Source organism: Lepidothrix coronata, unplaced genomic scaffold (assembly GCF_001604755.1).
Source record: "Lepidothrix coronata isolate B3197 unplaced genomic scaffold, Lepidothrix_coronata-1.0 Scaffold162, whole genome shotgun sequence".
Classification (NCBI taxonomy): Eukaryota; Metazoa; Chordata; class Aves; order Passeriformes; family Pipridae; genus Lepidothrix; species Lepidothrix coronata.
In genome coordinates, this window is record NW_016690342.1 from 97254 (window position 1) to 124451 (window position 27198).

A 27198-nucleotide genomic window follows, 5' to 3' on the forward strand; every position below is an offset into this window, starting at 1 on the left:
TAATGAGGAAATGTATTCTGGCACTGGAGAGGGTGTAGGTATCTCTCTGCGTGAGACATGTATATATACGCTGTAGAGACCAGAGCTGGTGGACAGATGGGGAGAAAAGAACTGGAATAGCCTTTCCCTCTCCCTATTACATTCTTCTCTCTCTGAACTTATGGAGAACAGTTCCTGGAAAATCTGAAGCAGAATCACTCTGATCTGTATTACAGAATTATAGAATATTCTGACTTGGAAGGGACCCACAAGGATCATCAAGCCCAACTCTTGGCCCTGCAAAGGACATCTCCAAGAATCCCGTATGTGCCTGAGAGTGTTGTCCTAACGCTTCTTGAAGCAGCAGGCTTGGTGCTATGACCACTTCCCCGGGAAGAGTGTTCTAGTGCCCAACCACCCACTGGGTGAAGAACCTTTTTCTGATATTCAGCCTAAACCTCCCCTGACACAACTTCAGGCCATTCCCTTGGGTCCTGTCACTGTTCCCCCCCAGAGCAGAGATCAGTGCCTGCCCCTCCTCTTCCCCTCACAAGGAAGTTGTAACTGCAGTGAGGTCTCCCCTCAGTCTCCTCCAGGCTGAACAGACCAAGTGCCCTCAGCCGCTCCTCTTATGGCTCCCCCTCAAGAAGGGGGAAGATTATTCCCGAGGAGATTACACTAGTTGGGGGGGGGGGCAGGGTGAGGGTATTTCTCAGGAATTGCTCTGCCTCTTTCTGCTTCCTATTGAAGGGGAGCTTTTTTACGCGCCAAAAGGAAAGGAGATAAGCACTGAAGCAGAGAACATGGTTGTGAAAGAACCCCAAACCAACAGGATCATTTTCGCCGTGGAAACTGTCCCGCGCCGGGTGCCCGTGGGGCACGTGCTCCAGCGGCACTCGGGTGTCTTTATTCGTGTGCCAGTTTTGCGTTCCGTTTCCCGACGGGCCTGGAAAGTCTTGTTTTCCGCACTCAACGCGCAGCGAACACAGCACACCCTCCGTTCCCCTCACGGGGCTCTGGGCGGGCCGGCAAGGCGGGAAGCTCTCGCCCCCCCCCACGCTCCCCCCTCACCTCGCGGCGCATGCGCGGGGCGCGCCCCCTGCCGGCGGGCGGGCGGGCGCTCCGCCAGACCCGCCGCGGCGGCGGCAGCGGCAGCAGCGCAGGTGAGCAGGGCGGGCAGCGGGCGGGCAGCGGGGCGGCCCCGGGGGGTCCCGGCTCCTACCTCCCACCTCCCGTTCTTCCTCCGCGGTGAGAGGGCTGCAGCCCCTTCCCGGGCCCTTCCCCCGCCGCCCTTCGCCCTCGTACCGCGCCCGCCGCCATGGCGGCTCCCCTGCCCTTATGTAACGCGCCCCCTGCCCTCAGGTTCCCCTCAGGTGTCCCGGGCGCCGCCTCGGCGCCGGAGGTGCCGCGGTTGTTCCCCGTCCTCGCAGCACCGCAGCACCCGTGGGGTCTCACCCCTCGGGCACCGCCGCCGGGGCGGGACGGAGCGGGGCCGCTCCCGGGAGGGCCGCTCCCGGCGCCGGGGAGAGAAGCCGAGCCATTCCGATTAACCTGGAATCGCTACCAGGACTGGGCTGTGCCCCAGGCAGTGCATGGGCGGCCCCGCTGCCCGGGGTGGGCTCTGCTCGGCGTCAGGGGGCTTGTTTGTGCTGCCGTGCAGCCCTCAGAGAGAGCCGTCAGTGCCACACGGTTCGAGAAGGAGACAAAAATTAATTAAAAAAATTAACTGAGCCAGGATTCCACGCGTTTCGAGACGCTCCATTTAGAGACCACAGCCCGAGGATCTGGTGCCCTGACCGGCTCTCCGTTGACATCTTGTAAGGGATAACGAGTCGCTAAGCTTACTCCAAGCCAAATATTTCTTGTGTTAAAACCAGCAAGAAATTGCCTGTTGGTACTGGGGAGAGCCTCAGGAGTTCCCAGCCTCTCCTTGCTTCTCAAATAAATGAGAATTTCAGATGTTTCAGCTCCTCTAACTCTTGATATTGCCTGCCTCGGTTTCCTTCCTGCTTTGATAGGTTCCACCTTCCCTTCTCCACTCAAGCCATTTGCTTGATGGATGCTGGGAGGTATCAGTTAATCAGATTCTTATCCGTAAGAGTAGGTACTATCCAAAAGGAAGTAGTTCACAAACTTAGTAGGGCCTCCTAGTTCATAGGATCTGAATGTCTCAGTTGGTTAGGGCACAGTGCTAATAATGCCAAGGGTGTGGGTTTGACCCCCTTAGGGGCCATTCACTTAAAAGTCGGACTCGATGATCCTTGTAGGTCCTTTCCAACTCGGAATATTCTGTGATCTGTGTTACCTCCTTTGCCTAAGTCATTCCTACATATCCTGCAGCTGAAAGAGTTAAAAACCTCAGAGATACCTGGCTTTCTGTGCCTGTTGCAAAGGCTTCTGGAAGTGCAGTCAAGAAACAAATCACACGTGTGACTATAGAAAAGTACCACAGCAGGTAAAATAACTCATCAAATGTTAAACTAAAACCACAACAGGCCTGTCACGTGTGGCTTTGGTTGCTTGTAATGTAGGTGACGCTGCAGAAGGCTCAGACACCTTCTGTAAGCAGCTGGGTCTGAGGTTTTTGAGTCAGTTTATGCTGATTCCCCTATAATCTGTGTCTGTGTTGTTACATGGCAAGATTGTGCCTGGGGTTTCTGTGCACTATACTCATGACCTCATTTGTTTTATAAATTGTTAGCAGCATGTCACTAGCCTGGCATCCAGTTTTCTAGTTGGCCAGTTGTTTGTAAAAGCAAATTTAATCAGTGTGGTCACACAAAGACACACGGTCATTGTGTAGTGACTGCCAGTAATTTGGTACAGGACAGTACAGTACCACATTAGCCAGTGCCTTGGTTCTTTCCCAGCAGGTTTCAAGGATCAGATTTCATAATAATAATTTCCTGCATCAGTAGTTGTAGCGTTTTGAGTTGTGAAGCCTTTTGTCTTGTATTACCGCTGCCCCCTCTTGATTTCAAACAGATTTTGAAGAGCCTTACAGCTCTGGAACAAAAGGAAGATGATATTGCTTTGTGGTTTGAGCTGTTTGACTTGTGAGTGTATAACATGAGGCTGCAGCCTCAGTGAATTTCAGCTCTAGGTGAGAGAATATGATGATGGTTGGCAACTAAGGCAGAGAGTTCTGGGAAGAAGGGGGTGGTGGGTGTATGAGAAACAGTTTGGCTGCACCTCTGGAATGCTCTGCTGCTTACCATGCCTTAATTTACATGCCCAGGATAAAGGGCAGCTGGCAAATGACTTAGAAATAATGTTGCTCTCTGTTAATACTTCCCAGGGATGGCTGAACTAAACACTGCCGTGGAGACCATTAGACTATTGCTATTTTTAATCAGGTCCATCAGAGAAGACAATAGTGCCTCCCCTTGGTAAGGGTCTGTTTTGTGTTCCTATGAATGAAATATGCTAGTTAATTTTTTAGTATATCTATCAACACCTCACTGTGCTCCCATTGCACTGATTTGCAATGTTTTTTTCTTTTGTGTTCTACTTTTTGGGTATTCCCAAGGTTGCATTGCATAAATAAACCACATCTTAGTTATACCTGTATCTGCAAAGCAGAATCCTTTGCTGTTTTGTGGCTTCTGAGGGATTTTGCTGGTTGTTCTGAAGCAAAAATAAATCAAGCATAAATAAGTCATGGCATATTAGGTTGGTTGGTTGCTTTTCATAATGGAAAATTGAACAAAATTGTCAGCCTGTCATTCCATAAATCCCAGAAGACAGATGACCTTTCTGATGTTTGATGGAAACTGGGATTAAACCTCAATAGAACTTCCTGGAGCATTCAATCGAAGGGAACAGGGAAGATGCTGTCTCAAAACAGCCTTAAGGGACTGCTAGGCAGAATTATTTCCAAAATAAGATTTTATCTGACTGTGCTTTTCATGCTCTACAAAGCACCTCTTCTGTTGCATTTTTCCAAGAAAGAGCAGTCCTTGTGGGGACTTCCAAGAAGGAGCACTGGTGGGGTTTTGGTTATAGAAGCAGATGAAAGATGGTGCCAGCTGTGCCCATTTCAGTGTTTGCTGAACTACCTGTGTAACAACACAAAACAATAATGTCAGGTTGTGCTACAAAGAACCTTTGAAATGCTGAAAGGGTTTAGAAATTGTATATTAGTGTTGTCTAAGGATCTATTTTATGAATTTCAACAAAAGAAAATCTAGTGGTTTTAAACAAGCTAAACCAGTTAGATGTGAGGTTTCTGACTTTTTTTTTTTCTTTCTGTTGAATAACTTTCTGCTGAAAAGTACAGTGGGCTTAGGTTTGTGATACAGTATGTGACTTGAACTTTCTCATGTTTGGGAAAACCATCAAGTCTTGTCTGATTTGACCTAATTGGCATGGGTATCTGAACAGTTTTTTCTAAAGTTTATACGTCATCTTTGACGGAATTGGTGAATGGAAAAGGGGAGAGCGCTGAGAATTTTCTACAGTATTTTGTCTATCCTTTTTTCCCCCATGTTCCTTCTTGATGATGCATCTGTAACCAGACTGAACAGTGAACAGCTGCTTATGCAGTCCCTGCCAGAGCTGCTGCTTGTCTGCAGTTTGCACTGCAGCTGCCTCTTGCCCTTCCCACTTCTCTCCCTCTGTCTCTTCCTTAGCTCTGCCAGCTGCCCACTTTCCAAATGTTCCTGTTTTCTTAGAACAAGACAACAGCTTGACTTGTTCTGTTGGCCGGATCAAACTGGAGAAGATCTTGTCCCTGCCTGTGCTTATCTAACCTCGTGGTCAGCAGCACCAGCGGTTCATTACCCACACACACTCACAGGCTCTCTATCAGACAAGGTAGTTTTGCACGGCCACACGTAGGAACTTGTGTATATTTATATGCATGCAGTCTCTGTTTGTACTTGAGTCACTTCCAAAGCCTCCCTGCTCATGGAGCTACAAACTTTGCATTTGCAAAAGGCAAATTTCTTATCTTATTCAATTAAAAAGCCTTTTTGTTTTCTGAGTGAGGCCGATTGCTCTGCTCTGTACAGATCATGGTGCGATTTTAGTTGGTCTTGTGGGTGGGTAAGCAAAATTACGTACAGGGTAGTTGGTGAAATTTCATCTGTGTCTTGATTTCTCCTTGACTTCTGCCCCCTTTTTTTCCGGCTTCAGTACCACTGATTATAAAGAGCATTGGATTTACAGATATCATAATTCCTCTCATCTGAATGCTGCCTAGTTTTGGTTATACTGGGAGTCTTGGTTTTTTGTTTGTGTTGTATCACAGAAGTGTCTTCCTTCCATGTGTCAGAGAAAGAATAAGGACGAGCCTGTCTTTCTGGGACACTGTGTCCCAAGGTACCCAGCAGGGGAAGCGGGCCATGTACTCCAACATCTAGGTTGGCTTGTTGGGCAGGATTCCTGGGGTTTTAATTTCATGATAGGGGAAAACAGAGCAATGCTATCCATGTCCTGCCACTGTCCAATGTCTACAATTTCTTTTTACTTCAAAACTGAGGTATTATACCTCTCGTGAACATAAGTACTTTATGTGACATGAGTAATTTTACACTTGATTCAGTTTCAGATTGAACTAGAATGTCTGAATCAAAATCATTTCACTTTAGGATGTTACTGTTATCTGAATTGCAGCAGTTATAAGATAATGTGTTTGTGCTCTGACCCCCCCATCCCTGTTTGATTTTGTAAGTTTGAGGAATAGGGAAGAGGGGATCCTCAGTCCCTTGCCTGGAGACCAGAACACGAACAGAACCCCTAACAACCAGAACATGAACTTTGGGGTCTGGAACAGCTGCACTCTCGAGAACAGCAGACATCACCTAAATATTTAACTTAAACAAGAAAATTGCTGACTTGCTCTCAGCAAACAATGGTGAGCTGTAAATGTGTGGTTTGGTTTTTTTTATTCAGACAGTTGCTACTTCATGGCAAGTGTCAAGCAATTGTTTACAAGGAATAACACATGATTTTATGAATGAGGCACTTCCTTTAGTTTCCTTAGACAGTCACTTCCTGTGATGGTCACTTACACTCTTAATGTTGTCAAAATACTAAACTGTACTAAGGCTGGAATACTTAATTTCTAACATGAAAAAGAGAGCAGGTTACTGAAGTTCTGAAACACATGGCAGTAGTTTGTTCTAGAGAGGAAGGACTGTGTATGTGTGGCATTCACCCAGTTCTAAACTAACCTCAAGTAGCTGGATGTTATGGTTGTATTACTGATGATTTGGGGAGCAGATCTGTAAATGGCTCTTCTCTCTTTGTTTGTGGAGCTGAAATACACTGACCTGCTTGACTTCAGAGTGACCTCCTGATTTCCAGAGTTTAGTATCTTGATTCAAGTGCTACTAAAATTCATTTCTTTTTCATTTAAAATCTGAGAACAGAAAATGCCTGCAGCTAAACATTCAGATGAGCCCAAGCCAGTATTTTCTGCAAATGAAACATGGCTGCAGCTGGTACTTTCCATAGCAGATGATGATTTGTTTGAAGACTCAAACTGTGAGATACTGTAATTAAGACCAGTGGAGGATTTTGGGGATACGTATCTAAAAAGATTTGCATGACTGAGATGCTCCTAAGTTGGTGACTTGAGGGAAGAATTAAAATCTTATCTTAAATATTATTATCTGTCACAAAGTCTCATCAAAAGAAAACTGAAGTGTGTCAGACTACTGCTATCTGAATATTTCCCTAAGGTTATATTATATGTTTATTTTCGACATGTTGCAGAGACTTCTTTTTACCTGAGGAGCAGTAAGTGACTTGCTCTCATGTTCCCATCCACATATTTGATATTGCAATACTGGGGGCTCCCTCATCCATGTGATCTATGGCTGTGTCCCTCAGTAATGGCACTGGTTTCCTCTGGTGTGATTTCCAGTTTCTTCTCCTACAGTATCAAGTGTGTACTTAGTATGTATCAAATATATAAATCCAAATATGCACTCGACTTCTTTTCTTACAGGGCAGAGCATCTCCAAGAGCTTTGTTTGCTATAGGCATCAGATTTGGATGAAGAGCTTTGATTAAAATCAGTTGTGTTTGGCTTATGTGTTACTGCTTAGTTCATTTATAGCATAAAAAAATTGACCCCAACAGCACTGATTTATCTGAAGACTCACAGGTTTGATATTGGTGTTCACAGTGGCATACCCAGAGCAGGTAAAATGCAGCCATCAGCCTTTTTTTATAATGAGACACAGAATAATTGGGGAAGGTATATGTGCAATTGCAGTTAAAGCATGAGGATAAATGTAGCATATGTGTCAGATGGAAAAACCTCATGACTTGGGAGCTGTGAACTATCATTTAGGAGTCAGTGGCAGTCGAAAGCAGTGCTTCTGCTCGCTGTAAAAATTGTTGGGTTGTTGAAGTGAGAGTGTCAGTCAAAGACCAAAATAAGCATGAGTTCCCTGGAAGTGTAGGCTAGAGATGAAGGAATGACACAATATGCTCTTCAACACCCTTGTACAGCATTTCAGCTTCTCTGTTTTTTTCCTCTTGTTTGTCCATATTAATTTTTATAACTTCAGGAGGTTGTGCTTGAAGCTTCATATCCCAATGCTAGTAGTGACTTCCTTGAAGGGCATGTTAAACAAAGCAAAGGTGGTGAATACCAGTAGTGGAGGATTAATTTGAGAATCAAAATAGCCTAACAAACTAGAAAAACAGTTCAGTATAGTAATTTGCCAAATCTGGCATAATGGAAGCTAAGTTTTCAGCAGAAAAAAAGTATTTATTGCTATAAACTGTATAAATATCCCATGGTCCGTAATATCTTTGAGCGAGTTTGGGGTTTTAGAAGAATTAAGGTCTTTCTCTTAGATAACTTTTAAAGGTAATACTTACCTTGCTTAAAGCACCACAGGCAAATACTCTAGGGATGTTTGATCTTGCTTTAACCTGCCTGGCCCAGTGCAGCCACCAGCCCTGTCCACCACACAGGACACGGAGCTGACAACAGCCCTGTGACCCACAGCAGAAATGAGTATGGTCGCCTCAGGTCACTTCCTGCTTTTTTCTGGTACTGAGGCATGAAGAGCTGTAAATTCTGTAAGAGACATGGACACTTTCAAAATAGCCCAGAGGAAAATCAGTTCTGCTCCCAAGCATGTGAGTTAAATTTTTATTGTAGAAGAATTTTTTGTTCCTTTGGTCAGTCCACTTCCTGCAACGCCAGAGTCCATGAGTGGAAATCACTGAACTACAGCAATCATCAACTCTCAGTGTAGAATGAAGAATGAATGCATCATAAATTAATTTAAAAAAGTGAAAACCTGATCTAGCCAGTGTGAGAGAAGAACATGCTACTCCATATACTCTCGAGTACCTTCAGTATTTAACGGGGGGTTATAAAAAAGAGAGAGTGACATTTTACTTGGGCAGATAGTCATAGGACAAAGGGGGATTTTTTTTAAAAAAAGAGGAGAGATTTAGATTAGATGTTAGGAAGAAATTCTTTACTGTGAGGGTGGTGAGGCACTGGAACATGTTGCCCAGAGAAGCTGTGGATGTCCCATCCCTGGAAGTGTTCAAGGCCAAGTTGGATGGGTCTTTGAGCAACCTGGTCTAGTAGGAGGTGTCCCTGCCCATGGCAGAGGGTTGGAGCTGGATGATTTTTAAGGTTCCTTCCAACAGAAACTGTGATTCTATGATACATCTTTGCCTTTTTCATGTCTTTTTCAAGAAGTGTGGGCAACAAGTTCACAAACAATGGCTTTTCCTAAAGGTACCTTCATAGGATTCTTGACTCTGAGTTGGGTTTTTTTGCCCCTTCTCCTCTCACCTTCCCCAAGTAAGATCATAAGTAGTATTTATAACATGTAATCAAAGTGTTAATGTAGTAGCATTACCTAATGTAATTTTTTTTTACATTTTCTTTTTTTTTTTTTTATTTTTTAAACAGGAAGGTGGACAGAACTGCATTTTAGGACTTAACTTCGATGGGCTGGATTTTGTCTTGGCAGGAGTTTTTGAAGATTCATGCAGTGAGAGAAAAAACAGCCAATGGCTTCAGAATCCATGGTCCCTGAGCAGGCAAAACAACATCTGATAAAGGGAAAAAGGCGGCAGCAACAGCAGCAAACTAGGCCTTCCAACAGTGATGGTGAAGATGACGTCTTTGTATTTGAGGCAAATGAGGCTTGGAAGGATTTTCACAGCTCTCTTCTTCACTTCTTTGAAGCTGGAGAGCTCTGCGATGTTACACTGAAGGTGATAACTTGTCACGCATCCATTGCATTTAACACTCTGAAGATAAAGCTACAAATAAATGTGCTGGAGGTGGCTGTGAATTTGGGTAGGGATGTGGAAGCCACAGAATACTTGTTGGATACGAGGCATCTCTAGATATGCTGATGTTTTTTTTCTTATTTAGGAGGTTTACAGCTGAAATTGAAACATTTAAGGTGAAGTGCATGACTTTGACCTCATCCAACTTGCCTTCTAAGCAAGGTCCCACAGTTGATCAGTATGTTACTGTGCAGTTTCAGCTCCTTGTAGCCTCTTTGTTCTCAACTCACTTTCATCTCCAATTCCATCTCTTATTTCTGCATTCTGTATTGTTTTGCTACATCCTTCCCGGCAAACAGGATTTCTGGAACAAATCTGACTTCCAGCATTCTCAAAGAAAGAAAGAAAAAAAAGAAAAAAACCCCAGACAATTATGTTCTACAGCTGATCAAAGAATAAAGGAGGAGGAGGAAGAAGCAGCAAGTTATATGATTCTTGCATAGCATTGCTTTAATGCATTATTTGTAACTCAGCTGTATGTTCCTTATATCCTGATCCCAATAGATTTGTATCTAGCATCCATAACAGTGGGTGCCAGCGCCTACAGATATTAGGTATTGCTTAGCTAGACATCTTACTAGTGCAAGATTTAAGAAAAAGAGATGGAGCATAGTTCCTAAACCAAGAACAAATGATAATGGATGCCTTTAGGAGCAATTGTTTGCCTGCCACTTTGACTGTTAGATATGAACTGGGAAAATCCTGGACAGATGTGTGTCCTTGGTAAACCCGGTCTCCAGGAGGCATCTCATCTTTCTGAAATGCTTGGGAAACAATGGAAATCTCTGAGAGGAAGAGGTTTTTCTCCCTTCTGTCCCAGTGGACAACAGGAGTAATAAGCAAGAACATTTTCCTGTTCTGCTTCACAGCAGGTACTAAATTGCCTGTCACCAGGCACCGAGCAGGCACTCAGTGCAGTAGGTCCAGTGGCTCATAACAGTGCCCACAGGACACTGAATGACAATGCTGAAGCTGCTTAGGGTAGCTTGAGAGCCGTGAAACAACTGGGCTGAGCACTCATCATCAGCTCTATTTACATCAGTCATTTTAAAGGCATTTTGGGGAAGAAGGTCCACGTCAGAACTCTTTAACAACCCTCCTCATCTCTTTTCTTGTTGACCTCATACTCACCTGCCTTCCTTTCCACCTACCCTTGTGAAAAAAAGGCAGAAAGTCTTACTTTATAAACATAGTTAAATGTATACTCCTGCTAGGGAAACTTGGCTTGGAAAATACACTTTACTGTGGCTGCAGTTTAACTTCCCCCGAGTTAGGCTTGTTTTAATGCTCATTTGTATTATCTATGTGGAGCTACTTTGGTTATTTAAGAATATTATATTGCATGACTCATCTTCCAGTGAAGGCTAAAGCAACCCATGTACATCTTACTGTACAGCTTCCTAAATCAGTGATTCTCATGTAGCTGGTAACTGTTATCTTGAGTTGGAATTTTCCGGAGGGCTTGATTTTTCTTTTTGTAGCGCTCAGGCATTTGTCATGTTTTAAGAATAATTACGTCTCTACTGAACTTTCTGCTTTTGTGTGTGACCTGTGATAGCAATTCTGGCATTGCTGTTGTCAGACCAATTGCTGGCTCTTAAATATGATAGTTAATAACTGAAGGGGAACTCGGATTTCAAAATACCAAGAATATGCTAGATATTTGAATATTAAGCAGATTTGGGTAACATAATAAAGCCATTTAATTCAAAAGAAAGGTTTAATTAGAGAGTGGGAGGATGGGCAGAACAAAAATATGTGAAGGTGAGAATAGCTTGGGAGCTTTGCCTGATAGAGCAGACCAGGTGGTGGGATCTTTTTACATCAGTACTGTAATTAGTTGGAGTGATGCTGTAACAGTGATAAGCCGTGGGAGCACACAGGGAGACTTCCTCTGCTCCTACGAGCTAAATCCTGGAATTTCACTGTACTGCTGCTGTCATATGAACAGCGTTAGAGGGCTGTTAGAGGGCGGAGAGTGTCAGATGATAGCATCTGCTTTTCTCCTCCTGTTGGTTTGCTTTTTGTTCATTTGGTAGGTCTGAACTGTTCCTTCTGGGGTGATCTAGTTTGATCACACTCAGCCATCCATCTTTGCCTCATTTTTAATCTGTGTACTCTTTCACATGTCTTTGCTTTCTGTACTCAACTCACTGCTTACCAGGTAGTTTACACTTGTGTTGATCATACACACTTTTTAAAAGGTTAGAGCAGTTGTGTATTGAATCATAACTAGAAAAAGGTCCAAATTACCCTTTTTAATTTAGTATCTTTTTTTTTTTTTTTTAAATTGCAAGACAGGTCACTGTAACACCTTCATCTGAAAATGAAGACGCAATTTTAGTCCATCAGGGAAAATGGTTGCTTAACTGAGCCATACTTTTATGGTAGTGCAGACTGCAGAATGACAAAGGCTGTAAGAAGGCACTCCTGTTAACACAAATAGTGGATTGTTCATTTACCTTCAGTATTTACATTCTTTTTAAATGTAACTGAATTCTAGAATTTAGTACCTGAAAAGCCTATTGTGTGCTTTCTGATCAGAGTTTTGAAAAATACCTTGTCTCTATGGGGATATACTATCTTTTGTGGCTAACAGATTCTAAAAATCTTGAAGTGATTGGTAACTTTTAATAATCCCTGTAATAACTGTTATTACGGTGGTTTTACATAAATTTGCTACTATAAAGATCATTATCAATTTCTTGATAGTAGTAAAAGTCCAGAAGTTCAAATTAAGTAGTCTAAAAATGTCACTTTACAATTTCTCCCCCTTAAAGTCTCTGAATACATGTAAAACAAGTGCCTAGCAGTCTCCTTCTGTCTCCAAGATGCATCTGGAGTGTTCCTAAGGATGCTTCATGTGGCTTTTAAAGAAAGGCAAGTTTAGTGCATCAGTGCTGCTGCTTCCTTGTTTTATGGCTTTGCGCTATTCTGGTGGCCAAGTTACAACTTAGATCTGCCTGGGATACATGGATGTAATTCCAGAAGTACAGGGCAAGTGAAGTTAATTTGTTTCAACGAAATACAGTAGCTTAATGCACATCGAGTCCAGAATTCTTATTTCAGCTTAACCGTTCATCTTTTTCACAGCCAAAACTGACATTACAGTAAAATGGAGGGTTTTTTTGTTCTTTTTTTTTTTTTCAGGTCGGTTCAAAGCTTATCTCCTGCCACAAGCTGGTTCTAGCTTGTGTCATCCCTTACTTCAGAGCCATGTTTCTTTCAGAAATGGCTGAGGCCAAGCAGAAGTTGATCGAGATCAGGGACTTCGACGGCGACGCGATAGAAGACCTGGTGAAGTTCGCGTACTCCTCGCGGCTCACGCTGACGGTGGACAACGTCCAGCCCCTCTTGTACGCTGCCTGCATTCTGCAGGTGGAACTGGTGGCAAAGGCCTGCTGTGAATACATGAAGCTGCACTTCCACCCCTCCAACTGCCTGGCAGTCAGGGCGTTTGCCGAGAGCCACAACCGCATTGACTTGATGGACATGGCCGATCAGTTCGCTTGCGAGCATTTCGCGGAGGTCATGGAGTGCGAGGACTTCGTGAGCGTGTCACCGCAGCACCTCCATAAACTCCTGTCCTCCAGTGACCTAAATATTGAAAATGAAAAGCAAGTTTACAATGCTGCTATCAAGTGGCTGCTGGCCAATCCACAGCATCACGCCATGTGGCTGGATGAAATACTTGCACAGGTAGGGCAGACCGAGGCACCACGTGCCTGTCTCGTCAGTGGTTTAGTTGTATAATCAACTGTTTGCACTTGGGTAGATCTCAAGACGAAAAATGTTCTCAGCTGTTGGTGCCTCATCTGGTGTTCACAGTGGTGAGCTGACCATGGAAGCAGGTTAGATCTCTGGAATATCAGGAAAAAGTGGTATTCTCCTGTTTCTGTACAGAGAAGAGTACTCACTTTGTGCTCACGGCTGGGGGGGGAGTCAACAAAAAGCTACATCTGTGCTAGAGCAGAAACGTCTTAGATTTACTTGAAACAGAGCAAGCCATTGCTTCTCTTGATTTGACAGTCCTACAGCCTGAAACTACTGCCCTTGCTGGCATGTATTTGTACTTAAGAAAGGAGTCAAAACTATTGAGTTTTTTTACATGGCTAGGAAAGTAAAACTGTAACAGAGACATGTCACATCAAATCATGCTTCTAAAATATTTCATGTGTTTAATTAAAAAAAGGCTAAGATATGTCAGCCCTACAAGTAGGCCAGGAAACATGATAGACCTTTTAATGCTCGCTAGAGTAGCACTGGTTATCTGTAGGAGTCAAAAGGAGTTGGCAGTTCAGTTGTCCAGACTTGATGCGAGTTCACTGCTTCTGAAAGAAACACAGGTATCAAAAGGTCATTCAGCTGAACTTATTTGGACACCCATCAGACCTCCTCCTGTCAAAGCATTAGGTACTCCAGTTATTCAAGTTCCACATATGCTGGTTATGGAGTTTAAAATACAATATTTGAGACAGGTATGGGGAACCTGTGCTGGGGAGGATTGGGGTGCATGCTATGCACTGCAGAATGCCCCATGTGTCTTAGTAGGATCAGCTGTGTGGTTTCAGTTGTCACTTTGAATACTTTGCATTTGGCTCAGTTGGTAATACTGGTGTTATGTGAGTGAGGAGAGATCCACTAAGATGCTGCTGTCAGTGTCTTCATGTGTCATTTTTCACATTTCCTAGTAAAAGATGGTTTATTAACTGTCTTCCAAAAACCTTCAGTTTCATCTAGACTACCATGGGGGTTTTGGTACAAAAAGCCCTTCTTAAGTGCATTATAATTAAATTTACAGGGGATATATATATTAAAAAAGAGTTTTATTGCCCAGTTGTGCTATCACGTGAGATTAACAACTTCATTCTATTGATACCAGAGTATCTATCTGTCTATCTATCTATCTATCTATATATATATATATATATACCAGTATTGAAACCAGAATCTGTATTGAAGCAATAAAAAAGTAAACCCCTTCCTGTACAGATGGGTTATTTGCCAGAGTATATGGAGCCATCAGTTGACTTGGACATTATTGCTAGCGGAAAACATGACTGGGCTTATCAACAGTTTTTATCCACATCATAATCAGCCTTATGGGTTTTGCTGTCATAATCAGGTTCTGAGTGTGTCAGCCTGGAGTTCTTACCACATCACTAACCTCAGGAGCCTGTCAGCAGGGCTACGGTGGTGCTTTAAAGCAGCCTAAAATAAGCCGGGCCAAAGTAAAGGAAGAAGTGGGACTGAAAGCAAGTAGGTAAGGAAAAACTGGTAGAGACACATGCTTATTTGGAGGCAGGGACACTTGTCAGTGATATAACAACACCATCCTGCTGCTCTGAGAAGTCCTGGAGATACTGGACTTCACCACTGAGCTAACTGAGAGCTGCTTGGCAGCATTGACTCCAAACCTTAAGAAAACAGGTGGAGGTTTACCTCAGTTCCCCCCACTAACACCTGTCCCACCTGTGCCCCTGATTGTACTTCATATGCTTCTTTACTGTTTCTCTCACAAGGAAAAATGAAAGGTTTGCTGAAATAAATGACAGAAAGGATTTAGAGAAGGAAACAATTGGCTCTCAACGTTTTTTTTTAAAATCTCAAAGTCTGTCAAGTCTGCGTCAAAGAAAGATGTTACTGCGCTAGCAATACGTACTTCATAGGCACTTAGGTCATGCTGACAGTGTTTCCTTTTTGACTTGCCAGCCAAAGAAAATGAACCATTCTAGCATAAGCCCTCCTTACATTAGCATAGCAGTGTCCCAAAAATTCATACCCTCCGCAGACTAACCTGACACAGGCTACCCTGGTGAAGTCACAGGTGCTGCCTGCATCACACCTGGCACGTTCAGCTGCAGCACAGGCAGCTGCACTTCTCCCACACAGCCTGGGCCAAGGGACAGTTCTCTGCTGTTGCTTAAGTGCAAATGGTTGTAGCAAACATTTGTCACTCGAAAGAACTGTTCATATCGCTGTTATCTGGGAAAAAACCATGCAAGCCGCTCTCTTCAGTGAGGAGCGTGGGGCTGCCAGCTGGCCCAGGAGCTGCCATCTGTTACATGTGCGTCACTGTGACTGGTGAGACTCAGCCAGTTCAGCCAGTTTCTCCAACTGTGTTCATTCCTGTCAGGTACGGCTGCCTCTCTTGCCCATTTGTTTCCTTATGGGCGTTGTGGCAAAGGAAGAGATTGTCAAGCAGAATCTAAAATGTAGGGATTTGCTGGATGAAGCAAGAAACTACCACCTTCACCTGAGCAGCAGGGCAGTGCCTGACTTTGAGTACTCCATTCGCACAACACCAAGGAAGCAGACTGCTGGTAATTAAATGTGTGTCTGGTTATCCGGTAGGGAGTGGTGTGGAGGAAAGGCAGCACATCTGTGGAGGTATATTGGTATCAAGTAGGCATGGTTTGGTATCCAGGATTGTTAATGAGTTAATGCAAAATTGGGAAAGACATTATGTGCCATTCTGGTATTTAGATAATGTGCTGCATTTTCCTAGCAGAACTTTAGCAGTCATTTTCTTTCTTTAAAGCATGTATTTATCTTGATTGGCTCTATCTGTATTAAAGCTAGAGCTGTTAAGTATGTTATGACCAGGCAATCTGTTCAAAGCTATACCAAAAACAGTGGACAGTTATCTTTTGGTGTAAGGCTGAGCTAACTTTTAAAGTCTTTGACTAACCTGCACCAAAAGTGAGTGATGAATATTAGACTGCAAATCCTCGTTTGTACGTTGTTATATTTAACGAACAATGTATTCATCTCCTTAAGCAAAATCACAAAAAAAGCATATTTAAAATATACATTGTGTTTGCAAGAGCATAGATAGCCAATTGCCATAGCAGCATGCCAAGCAAAGGCCAAAATCCAGTATGCAGTTATGCAGGGCAGTGACTGTGCCCTTGAAGTGAAATACAACTTCTCCCAAACGATGTAATTTTCAGTTTGCTCTGCTATACAGTTTTTTTCCCCATCCTCCTGCTAGTTCTCTGGAAACCTGTTTTGTCTTCTTCAGGTGTGCTGTTCTGTGTCGGGGGCAGAGGTGGATCAGGTGACCCCTTTCGCAGCATTGAGTGTTACTCTATCAGTAAGAACAACTGGTTCTTCGGCCCTGAAATGAACAGCAGGAGGAGGCACGTGGGTGTGATCTCTGTGGGAGGTCAGTAACCTTATTCAAGCAACCCCATTCAAAAGGCACTTGTTTTTGTTCCTTTTGCTGGAGTTGGTACTTCTTACTACTTGTGCAAGTAGTAAACTACTTTGCTTGCTTAATTATTGAATATTCTTCACTTTAGTAAAGCTTCTTTCCTGAAGTAGTGTTTGGTTCTGAACCAATCTAAGGCCATACTTACTGAAAAGACATTATTATGAACTGACAGAGTTGGGGCTGTTCAGACTTGAGAAGAGAAGGCTCCATGGAGACCTTATTGTGCCCTTTCAGTGCTTAAAGGGAGTTTACAAGAAAGATGAGGACAGACTTTTTAGTAGGGGATTGTTGCAATAGGACAGGGGGTAATGGTACTAAAAGAGGGTAGATTCAGAGTAGATGTGAAGAAGAAATTTTTTTACAGTGAGAGTGGGGAAACATTGGAACAGGTTGCCCAGAGAGGTGGTAAATGCCCATCTCTGGAGGCATTCAAGGTCAGACTGGGTGGGGCTCTGAACAACCTGATTTAGTTGAAAATGCCCCTGCTCGTTGCAGAGAGGCTAGACTAAATGACCTTGAAAGGTTCCTTCCAACCCAAATGATTCTATGAGTCTATGAACTGTATATACCCCCTTGCCTTAACAGGGGTTTTACTTTTTATAAATCCACATATAAAAAATGGCCTTACACAGCAGTCAGCCAGTCCTCATTAGAACAGATTCCTGGTTGAGTACAGCATATAAATATATAAAGTCCATACTTACTTAAATTCTGATATCGAAAACATTTAGAAAGTTTATCCGTTATTTGAGCTCTTTGTTTCCACATAGACAGGGATATTATATAAATGAAAACTGAAATGTTGCCAAGCACTCTCTATATCAAAAGATGTGTATGTGTTCAGGTAAAGTCTACGCGGTAGGTGGACATGATGGAAATGAACACTTAGGAAGCATGGAAGTATTTGATCCTCTCACAAACAAGTGGATGATGAAGGCATCAATGAACACAAAGAGGTATATGTGTCCCATGATCCAAAATTTAAGTCCTAGTCTGTGATATATCATTTCCTGCTGATCCTGGGAAACATCATGTCTGCCCTGCCTTTATTCGGGTTTTCAAACTACTATTTCTAGGAATTTTTCTCCCTATTTTGGAGCTTTGTGCTATAAAGGTATTATCCTTATCTTTTCTTCTTTTTTGGGGGGAGTTGGCTTCTGGAGCAGAAACCTGTTCTACTCCAGCTATGCTTATATTCTGGTATCAAGGGCCTTTCTGCTATGCCCAGTAAACAACTTGAAACTGATGAACTGGTTCTGTGGATTTTTTGCTCTTTTTAAGAATGAGCAAGATAACTGCCAGCATAACATGAAAAGTGAAATACTGCCCACCAAATAAGTAGCCACCTATGTTTTTGCCTCAAAAGGCCGGAAGGACTAAACCACTGAAAGTCCACTTGAGGATTTTTCTTGCCTTTTGACATTTAAGATTCTTTTAAGGAGTTACTGGACTCACAGATCTGTAATTTTTTTGTTTCTGCTGTTATTTAAACCATCATACTTAATTCTACATTCCATTTTGTTTGTTGTTTTTAAAAGCATCCTGTACAAGTAGGAGCATACTGAGCACAGCTAAGTGCTTTGTAGCTTTAATCAAAATAGAAAACAACTGCCATCATTAATGGTGTCTGTTATCTGTTGAGGCAATTTAAGATAAGCCCAGGATATTGCCACAATGTTTGTTCTGTACAAAGATTGTGCCTCCCTTGCTCCTGCCCACCCGCCCATCTGTGAACCTGCCCTCTGTATAATGAGACAAGAATGTTCCCAAGGACATGGTAAATCATCTCTCTTGGTAGTTAAAGCAGAAACTAGACAATGCTTTTTAATTTTGTACTACCGATTGTACTCTCATGCTGGTAGATCAGTAGAAACAAACCTGAGAACCATTTTAACACTTAATTTAAAAATCAGAATGGAAGAAATATTGATTACATCTTGCTAGAGTTCAATCATCTAATATCTAGCACAGGTTTGCCTTTTAGTATGTACCAATATTCCCCTTCAATCATTCCCAAATTGTAGAAGCCAGCTATACCAACAAAGTTAAAACCAGCAGGTTTTGGTTCTTCATCAGATTCAACAAACAAAATCGGAGGTGTGAAATTCAGTACCCAGACAGAGAAAGCAAATATCTAAGACCATCTCAGATATCCGAGCATGTGAGTAGAGGACTTGGGCCTCTACTTGGGCCTTGGGACTTGGGCCTTGACATTCGGTCAAAACAGTATTCCATGCCCCTCTGGCACAGGTGTGCAGAGGGCCAGCTACATTATTTACTACAAACTTCACTTTTTAAATTTTCATTGCTTTTTTCCCAACGGTTTGAAAGAGGTGCCAGTCATGTAACATTGCACTTGATGTGTCATTCCCTTTCCTCGAGGATTTGCGCTGAGGTGTTGATCCTGTCGTTTTCCTAGGAGAGGAATCGCCCTGGCCTCCCTTGGCGGCCCCATTTACGCAATAGGAGGTTTGGATGACAACACCTGCTTCAGCGACGTGGAACGGTACGACATCGACTCCGATCGGTGGAGCACAGTCGCCCCCATGAACACTCCCCGGGGAGGAGTCGGCTCCGTGGCCCTGGTGGTAAGTGACTGTTTACTCCCAAGTCAGGGCCAACTGAGGAACCGATCTGCTTTTCAAATCTGCTTCTACAAGGCAGAACACGAGATCTTAAACAAAATGCAGCTGGTGGGTCTGAGCACCTCTGGTCATCAAAATCCTATGGAACTGTGCAAAAGGTGAGGATATTTAGGATAATACATCAAACTGAACTGTTTCAACAGTATTTGAGGTACTGGGAGCAAGTATTAGAACCCTTCTAACCATGTGGCTAGTGCTTCCTGTCTCACTCAGAAGTCTGGTTTGGCATGGTCACTATGATTAAAGGTACCGAATGCATCTGCACTTTAAACCCTCTGTTGCCATATATGCTCTGCAAAATAGCTGCAACATTACATAGCTTTTTCTCTTCTTTAATTGGAAGATGGCATTTATGTTCGATAATTAAGTCTGTTACTGGAATTCTTAAATAAAGTAAATAACTAGGACTGTGTGGATATACCAAGTTTTCCTATAATTTTAACATTGCTTATGGAAAGCTGAGTAAAGACAATTACATTACTAATAATCTCTCCCTATACAACTGTTTTCCAGAACCACGTTTATGCTGTGGGGGGCAATGATGGTGTAGCATCTCTTTCCAGTGTGGAGAAATATGATCCCCATTTGGATAAGTGGATAGAAGTGAAAGAGATGGGTCAGCGAAGAGCTGGGAATGGTGTCAGCGAGCTCCATGGCTGCTTGTATGTTGTCGGTGAGTAGGGATGTGGCATTTTGTAGTGCTGGTGCTGCCAAGTACTGGCCTGTGGAAGAAGCTGTTGTTGCTAGAGGAACTGGGGAACAGATAGACCTGACCTGTACTTGGTGTTCTTGGGCAGGAGAAGAGAGCAAGTACAACCACGACACACTTAAACAAAGGTGTGTTAGCAAGGAAATAAAAGAGCAGTTGCTAACCCGCATTTCAGGAGGGTTATACTGTTCAACACAATATGTCTATATTAGAAAACCCTCTTAGACTCACTAATCTTGGGTTTCCTTTTAGGAAATGATTTTTAAGTTCACACACTTTCAAAGCTTTTTAGTTGTGTTCTGAGTGTAGACAACAGTAGCTTTTTCGCGCTTATTCCACAGCCTGTTGTCCTGTGCGCTACCTTTTACCTGCTTTCCTGAGGGAGCAAGATGCCAGGTAGGTGTGCCATAGTGATAGTTGCAGAGCTCTGCCTTGTGTACTATCATAAATGCTTACAAAGGTTTGAAGCAGAATGCTTCTCTGAGAGCTGCCCCAGCAAGGGGAAAGCATCACCGAAGTGTTACATGAGGAATTTGTGTTTCCTACTGAAGTATTAGTCAATGCTGTAACTTGAGAACTCTGCAAGACTGTGTTTTGCATAAACTAAACTAAACTTAAGATTGGGACCATCTTTTTACTGGTATTTGGGTTTTTTCCTGTTCCAAATGGGAAGCTGTTTCATTGTAAGTATGATGAATTCAAGGAGAAAAATAATAGAACTAGAACTCTTGCAACTTGAATAGAAGAAAACTGTCGCCCTGGGCGATGCTTGTACAGTGACAGGAGGGAGAGCTGCTAGATTAATTTTTAGGAGCTTGGAAAGTTCTAGTAAAGAGGGAGCTGGACAGTACCCCCAAACACTGAGAGTAGCCTGATAATGCCAGTCCCGGGCATCACCTGCACCAGAAGTGGCTAAAAATGGATAAACGTGATGGTTCTTTGCAGGTGGCTTTGATGACAACTCCCCGCTGAGCTCGGTGGAGCGGTTTGACCCACGCAGTAACAAATGGGAATATGTGGCAGAGCTCACAACTCCAAGGGGTGGTGTTGGCATCGCGACACTGATGGGAAAGATTTTTGCAGTTGGAGGTCATAATGGCAACGTGTACCTGAATACAGTGGAAGCATTTGATCCCATAGTGAATAGGTAATTTTAAATGTTTTATTTGGCTTAGTAAGACACTGAAGTCTGCCTATATGAAAACAACATGACAGCATGCAGCAGGAGTCTAGCTGTTGTTTCCTGGTAATTGAGTAATATCCATGACTGTCAATATAGGACTGCTGCCTATGCCACTAGGTTGTTCTTGTAAATATTTAAGCACCTCCTCCCTCCTCTGCCTCCTCTGCATCCCTTGTTCATTCAGTAACAATCTACAGGGAAATAATAAGCCACTGGGGTGCATTTTTGTGCAGGGCAAACAGCTAGGCTGTGTAAAAGAATTTCGGACACAGAAAATAAATACTTTCAGATTGCTCAGAAAGGACAGGAACTGACTTTTCTTTTTTCCCCTCTGCCGCGTTCCGTAGGTGGGAGCTCGTGGGCTCGGTGTCACACTGCCGGGCAGGGGCAGGCGTGGCCGTGTGCTCCTGTCTCAGCAGCCAGATCCGGGATGTGGGCCAAGGATCCAGCAACGTTGTTGACTGCATGTGAGCTCTGCCGCCTCCTCCAAATTCCAAAGGAATGATAATAGGGAAGCACTGCAGAGCTTTTAAACACTGTCTTTTGTATGGTAGGTTAAGAAATCAATCCAGTACATTTTCTTTGTGAAAATGGTACCTTCTGCAGCTGTAAAGCTTTTGGTGACTTTTTATCAATAGTGATACAGAAAAGCCTGTGATAACATGGAATAAAAGTGTGACTCACGGGAAAAAACCTGCCAAGAGCTGCAATCATCCCCTTTTTGAGAAGCTGTAATTTCAGAATCATTTGAGGCAGCTGTTGCAGGGACTCATTATTACAGGAACTGTAAAGCAGGCATGGGGAGAAGGCAGAAATTGTTACTGCTGAACTTCACCCAACAGCCCTGCTACATGTTTCCTGGAGGACTTGAGTGCCATTTAATATAACTTATTTTCTGGAATGAAGTCTTAAACATTTCCTAATTGTACAAGAGCTTTGTAACACAAGGCATCTCAAATTTTAGAAGGTAATGACATCCCTGGTGCAAAATAAAATAACTGAGGCAGAGAAGTTCACTGCCTGCCTCCCAAGGGACTGCTGGCAGCAGTGGAACTCAGTCTGAACTGTCTTTCAAACTACTTTCTTGAGCTAATACACGTGTTAGAAAACAGAAAAGATTCTTGCCCTGAGTTTAGCCACTGCAATACCACATTTTTATATGAAATGGAAGTGCATAATAAAATTTGCAGTAAAGACCCTTAAATGCAACTCTAGGAGATGACACAACCAGTATCAGTATCCAGTAGCGACTGGTAATTCTCAAGGTACTGGCTCTTTTAAGAAAGTAGATAGATAGCCTCAAAACAGGTAGATGATGAAAAGCTTACATAAACCAAAGAGAATCAGAAAAAAAATAATTGGGAATAAACCAGTACTTACGTAAAAAATGGAAATAGGAATTTGACAGTCCTGCATACAAACACATCTCGTTAGGCAATCAGAAGCTCTGAATTCCGAGTAAAGTCCAGCTGGAAAGATTGCTGATTCTTGTTCCTGCATCACCTTGAAAGATCAGCAACTGACAATCCTTTGTGACCAAAGTTTCACATTACCAGGTTGTTCCAAGTGACCTGGGAGAGCAGCAAACTTCTCTGCATTCAGGCCTGGGGAAGAGGCAGGACAGCATGAGCGTAAGGCGCAGTTGTGTTTTGCTGCTGAATTACCATGGTTTAGCTGTCCTGTCCAAAATGGCTTGCACTTTGGTAGCACCCAGGGACACAGTGAATGGTACTGTAAATAATGAAACATTGCAATAAACATTTGTACTTCAAAGGACCTCGTTTGTAGTATGACTGGAGCATGCTGTTGCTGGGAAACATTACAATATGGAGCATTTTTTGGTTTCTGCAGTGTATAATTCTCAACAGAATGCTTTTGACAGCAGAGAAAACCCTGTGTTACAGCTGTGAGTTGTATCACCCTGCTACCTGCCTTGCAAGGCTGTGGTTACTCTTGTGGCTCTTAACCTGATTAGGAGGGGTGGAAAGAAGGGAAGCAGGTTCTCTCTCTCAGACCAGATGGGTTTTTCTATGGGTGTCCTGGCTAACAAAAACCCCCCAAGTTTTCTACGAAGTGACACTGACTGTGTAACCAAGTAGCCTGGCAGTGCTACATTTCTCCTTTTGGTGGGACAGTGGGAGCACCCTTGAGGGCAGCATGTGAGTAATGCACGCCTGGAGCACACTGATTGTAGTCACCTTCCAGGCACCAAAGGGAGAAGTGTCCAGGGGGAAATAAGGTGACAGCAAAGGCACTGGGATTCTGTACTGTGTGGGAGGAGCTCTGCTGTCACCCTGTGGCTGTAAGTAGGTCTGAACAGGATCCCAAGACAGACATCTCAGTCGTATTTCAATGCGCAGCCCTGCCCCAACACCCGTGCTCAGGCCTTTGGAGGTGAATCCTTAAGGACTGGCATGAAAACTGCAAAGCAGGTTTACAAGGAACAACCCTATTGCCAGTGCAGTGGTGTCCACATTTTTAATCTTAGATGGCACCAGAGCTACAAATATTTTGTGTGGAACTGTTTTTAGAAACACTACTGCTAGAAATGTGACAATGATGTCAAAGTATTAAAAAAAAAATAAAAATGCAGGATTACTTTGGTGACAAACTGTAACTACCTACCTGCACATAAAGCTGTTGTGATTTAACACTGGCAAACTCATTTTGCTTCTTCCAGTACTGGCAATGGGATAATGATGACAAAGGAATACCCTCCCTGGTCCATGCTGAGGGACAGAGCGGCCCCTGCATTTGCAATACTAAAGTTTGTGAACATTCAGGGCCAGGAAATCATTGCATCTAAGGATGATACACATCTGATCCCGTGTGGAATTGTCTCTGCTGATGTTAATGACCTTTTCCTGCATGTGAAAGCCTTGATCTCTCCCTTGAAAACTGTAAACCCAAAGATGCCTGTTAGTACATCCTTTAAATGCAACTTAAAACTCATTTTGGATGAATCAAGTGTGGTCACAGTTAATCACACGGGTTTCTGACCCACTGATTTTACCGATGTCATGTTCTTTTGGCCGGAGCACAGTCAGACTTCGGACCACTCTTGACCAGCCCTCTTGGCCGTGTATCTCCAATCACATGGGTGCAGCCACGGCTTACGAGCCCCCCTGCTGCCACCCACCCCACCTTCTGGGACACGCCACCTCCCCATCTCCGCTGCCCTGCGGCCCCAACAGGCACCCTCACACAGTGCTGCTCCTCACCTCGGGACTTGGACAGAAACCTCCCAAACCATACCACTGCCAAGGGCAGCTGTGTCTTACGGAGAGTTTAATCTGGACAGTTCTATGAATGGAAGATCGGCACAAAGGCAAAGATTTTCCTTTAAGTTATATTTCTGATCGCTACGCTGAAATAGTAATTTCTGATTGTTTTTGTTTTTTTTCCTGAACATACCATAATGCCACAATGATGCAAGGACCTTGCATGTATTAGTGTTTGTTTCAATTTTTGTGAAATACCTCCTTTCAAAAGAATCGTAAATTCACACCATGTTATTTCCATTCAAAGGGGATTGTGGTCATTTGGTTATACTTTCACAGCTACAAATCCTTTTTAAGTACTGCTCTTCCCCAACGGCATCATCATTCCTAATAGAGCCATGCTTGCAGCAAAACTCTTTGGATTCGACATCCTGCTAAAATACTTGGCTGTGAGTATCTTAGAAGGCGACGTGTGATACTTGCATACTTTAAAATGCAAACAAAATACATACATGCACTATTAGTCCCATCAGGAAGATTGGAGACTTCCCTCCTGTTTAAACATCGGCTGAGACAATGATTCCACTGGAACGCCTGCCTGCAGAGGGGGATGCAGCCCTGCGGGTTACCAAGCCCGCGCGGGCAGAGAGCTCAGCTCACACCCTGTGTTTATCAGCACAACCAACAGGCATCAAGCAGCGGCCTCGGAAAGCTGCACGGGAGAAGCAGCGGGAGGCAGGAGGCAACGATGATCCCAGCCAGGCGAGGGAGGGATCCCCTGCCTGTCTCCAGGGTCTTCCTTCAGATGCGGTGGGATTAGGGGGCAGTTATTGCAGTGCCAGAGTTGTTAACCCTTTCAGGGTTAACACTACACACGGAGGCCAGACTGGACATGTCAGAAGCAGTTTGTTCATCAAAACCAAGGAACTTCTCTTGCTTGTGATCTGGTGAGGCACTCCTTTCTTTTGGAGCAATGGGAAGGTAAATGAAAGCACAACTGCTGCCCGCAGGACTGGCAGCAGGTGCTGAAAGCAGCACTCGGGTGAACAGCCTGTTTCTCTGCGCTCCACCCCACTGCATTCCAGTGCAAGCAACAGTGTTAGAGACAGTCCAGCAGCTCTAAGGCTACTGAAGCACCAGGAGATTTTATTAGATCGTTTTTCTGCCCTGAACTTTTTTCTGCACTCACCTAAAATCAGGAGTGCCTTTGTGCATCCTGGCTGCAGGACCTCAGTTCTGTATCTTACCTCCACTTGCAACAACATTTTGATTCCTGGAGTGATTCCATCTCTTCTAGTAGTTGGAAAGAAGCTGCATGAGAAATTCACATCATCAGGCAAAATATCTACAAACAGCAATCACTGAGGAACAGGGTCACGCCTGAGCAAACAAAGGTTTGTCAGAGATAAAATCGAGTGCTCAGAATGCAACACTGACTGCGCAGTTTCACAGCTCCAGCCCGACACAAGTGCCCTGAACCACCATGAGAACCAGAAGTTGTGTTCATCTTGCTGGCTGTGTGTTCTCTCTGCCTGTTGAGACAGCTGTAGGATGCTCAGCTGATCCCGTGTGACGGGACCACAGCTCCCTCGTGCAATGACACTGAGATTCATTTTACAAACAAGTTGTCAACAGGCGATAAAAATTCAGCCAATTAACCCATTCAAGATTAATTAGAACAAATGCCTGGAAAAATCCTTAACTCCAGACTGCTCCACAGTTAAGTGGGGCTTTCTATCTTCATTTAGGCCACAACTGCTTTTAAAACTATATTCAGCATCACTGCAGTGCAGTTTTGCAAAACCAAGTTCTCTGTTCCAGATGCTCTACTTAAATTTTTTGCTATCCACTTTTACCACATCTGTACTTATTTCCTAAGCTTTGCATGTTCTCTTAGCTGGAACTGGAAGCAAATAAAGCTCGCTCAGCCAGGAGATGAAACTTCTAGTTGTAATTCTTTCTTGGCTCTATCATCAAGGTTGGTGTTACTGCCACTTTGTGGCATTTTAATGCAGTTTCTTTTACTCCAGTGCAGTTTCTTTTTAAAGCTGTTTCAGCAGAAAAAAAAAAAAAATAAAAAATAGTCCACAGGCAGCTATGTAATTTCCCCCATCTGACTTGTCTGGTCTGCAGGGGTTGTTGTGCTCTGTCACTTCAAAGAAAAAGCCCACTCAACACATAGCTGCTGTAAGTTTTCCACCAAAAAGGGTGATCTGATCTTTCAGTAGGTGCACACCCCCTGTGTCATGTGGTGCAGCAGCCACTGTCCTGGCAGGGGTAACAACACACACGGGCACTGGGCTGTGCTGAACAAGAGAGAAGGCTGAGAGGAGATCTCATTTATCCATATAAATATCTCAAAGGTGGATGCCAAGAGGGTGGTGCCAGACTCTTTTCAGTAGTGTCCAGGGACAGGACAAGGAGCAATAGCCATAAACTGAAACACAAAAAGTTTCACCTCAAGGTGAAGAAGAACTTCTTTACACTGAGGGTGGCAGAGCACTGGCTTCTAAGTCTTCAAAACTGCAAAAACCTTCAAGGTTTTTTTTGAACAATTAAAAAAAATAGCTAAATTAAGTTTCTAAGTCTTCAAAGCTGTAAAAAACGTGAAGGTACTGAACGTCCTGGAAACAATTAAGGCATGTTTTCTTCCAGTCTCAGTCACCGTAATCCCTATCTGGTGTAGTGTAACAGGTCAGTGAAGCTACTGGTCAACACCAGAGCACACAACTTCATCAAGTGTCTCTGGAAAAAGAGAGGGAGAGAGAAAACATTTGGTTGGTTTCATACAGCAGGCACATCTGACAGAGGACAGTCAAAAAATGAGTTTCTTTATTCAAAGGGGACTTGCAAAGCCCTTTGAATTTCAGCAACTGCCTTACTAGTGTAAGCATTTTTACAGCTTTCCTACAGCACATTGTGCTGATTTTCTTTTGCCAGTTTGCCAACAGATCATGGCAATT

At 43.5% G+C, this 27198-nt stretch overlaps 1 protein-coding gene across 6 annotated transcripts; it reads left to right on the forward strand.

Moving 5' to 3' along the window:
• The first annotated feature begins 1090 nt into the window (after positions 1-1090).
• On the forward strand, positions 1091-22787 carry KLHL8 (kelch like family member 8). 6 transcript variants are annotated; one of them, XM_017829322.1, is made up of 10 exons: positions 1091-1142; positions 8876-9183; positions 12412-12960; positions 15398-15584; positions 16286-16429; positions 17322-17433; positions 18897-19065; positions 19636-19795; positions 20777-20978; positions 21362-22787. In XM_017829322.1, the coding sequence occupies exons 2-10, from the start codon at positions 8977-8979 to the stop codon at positions 21483-21485; spliced, it is 1854 nt and encodes a 617-aa protein (XP_017684811.1). In that variant the 5' UTR covers positions 1091-1142; positions 8876-8976; the 3' UTR covers positions 21486-22787. The 6 variants fall into 6 exon arrangements, with proteins under 6 accessions (XP_017684811.1, XP_017684813.1, XP_017684815.1 ...); XM_017829324.1 differs by having other exon boundaries at positions 1093-1142; positions 8937-9183; XM_017829326.1 differs by lacking the exon at positions 1091-1142 and adding an exon at positions 3282-3368 and having other exon boundaries at positions 8937-9183.
• Positions 22788-27198: the final 4411 nt, after the last annotated feature.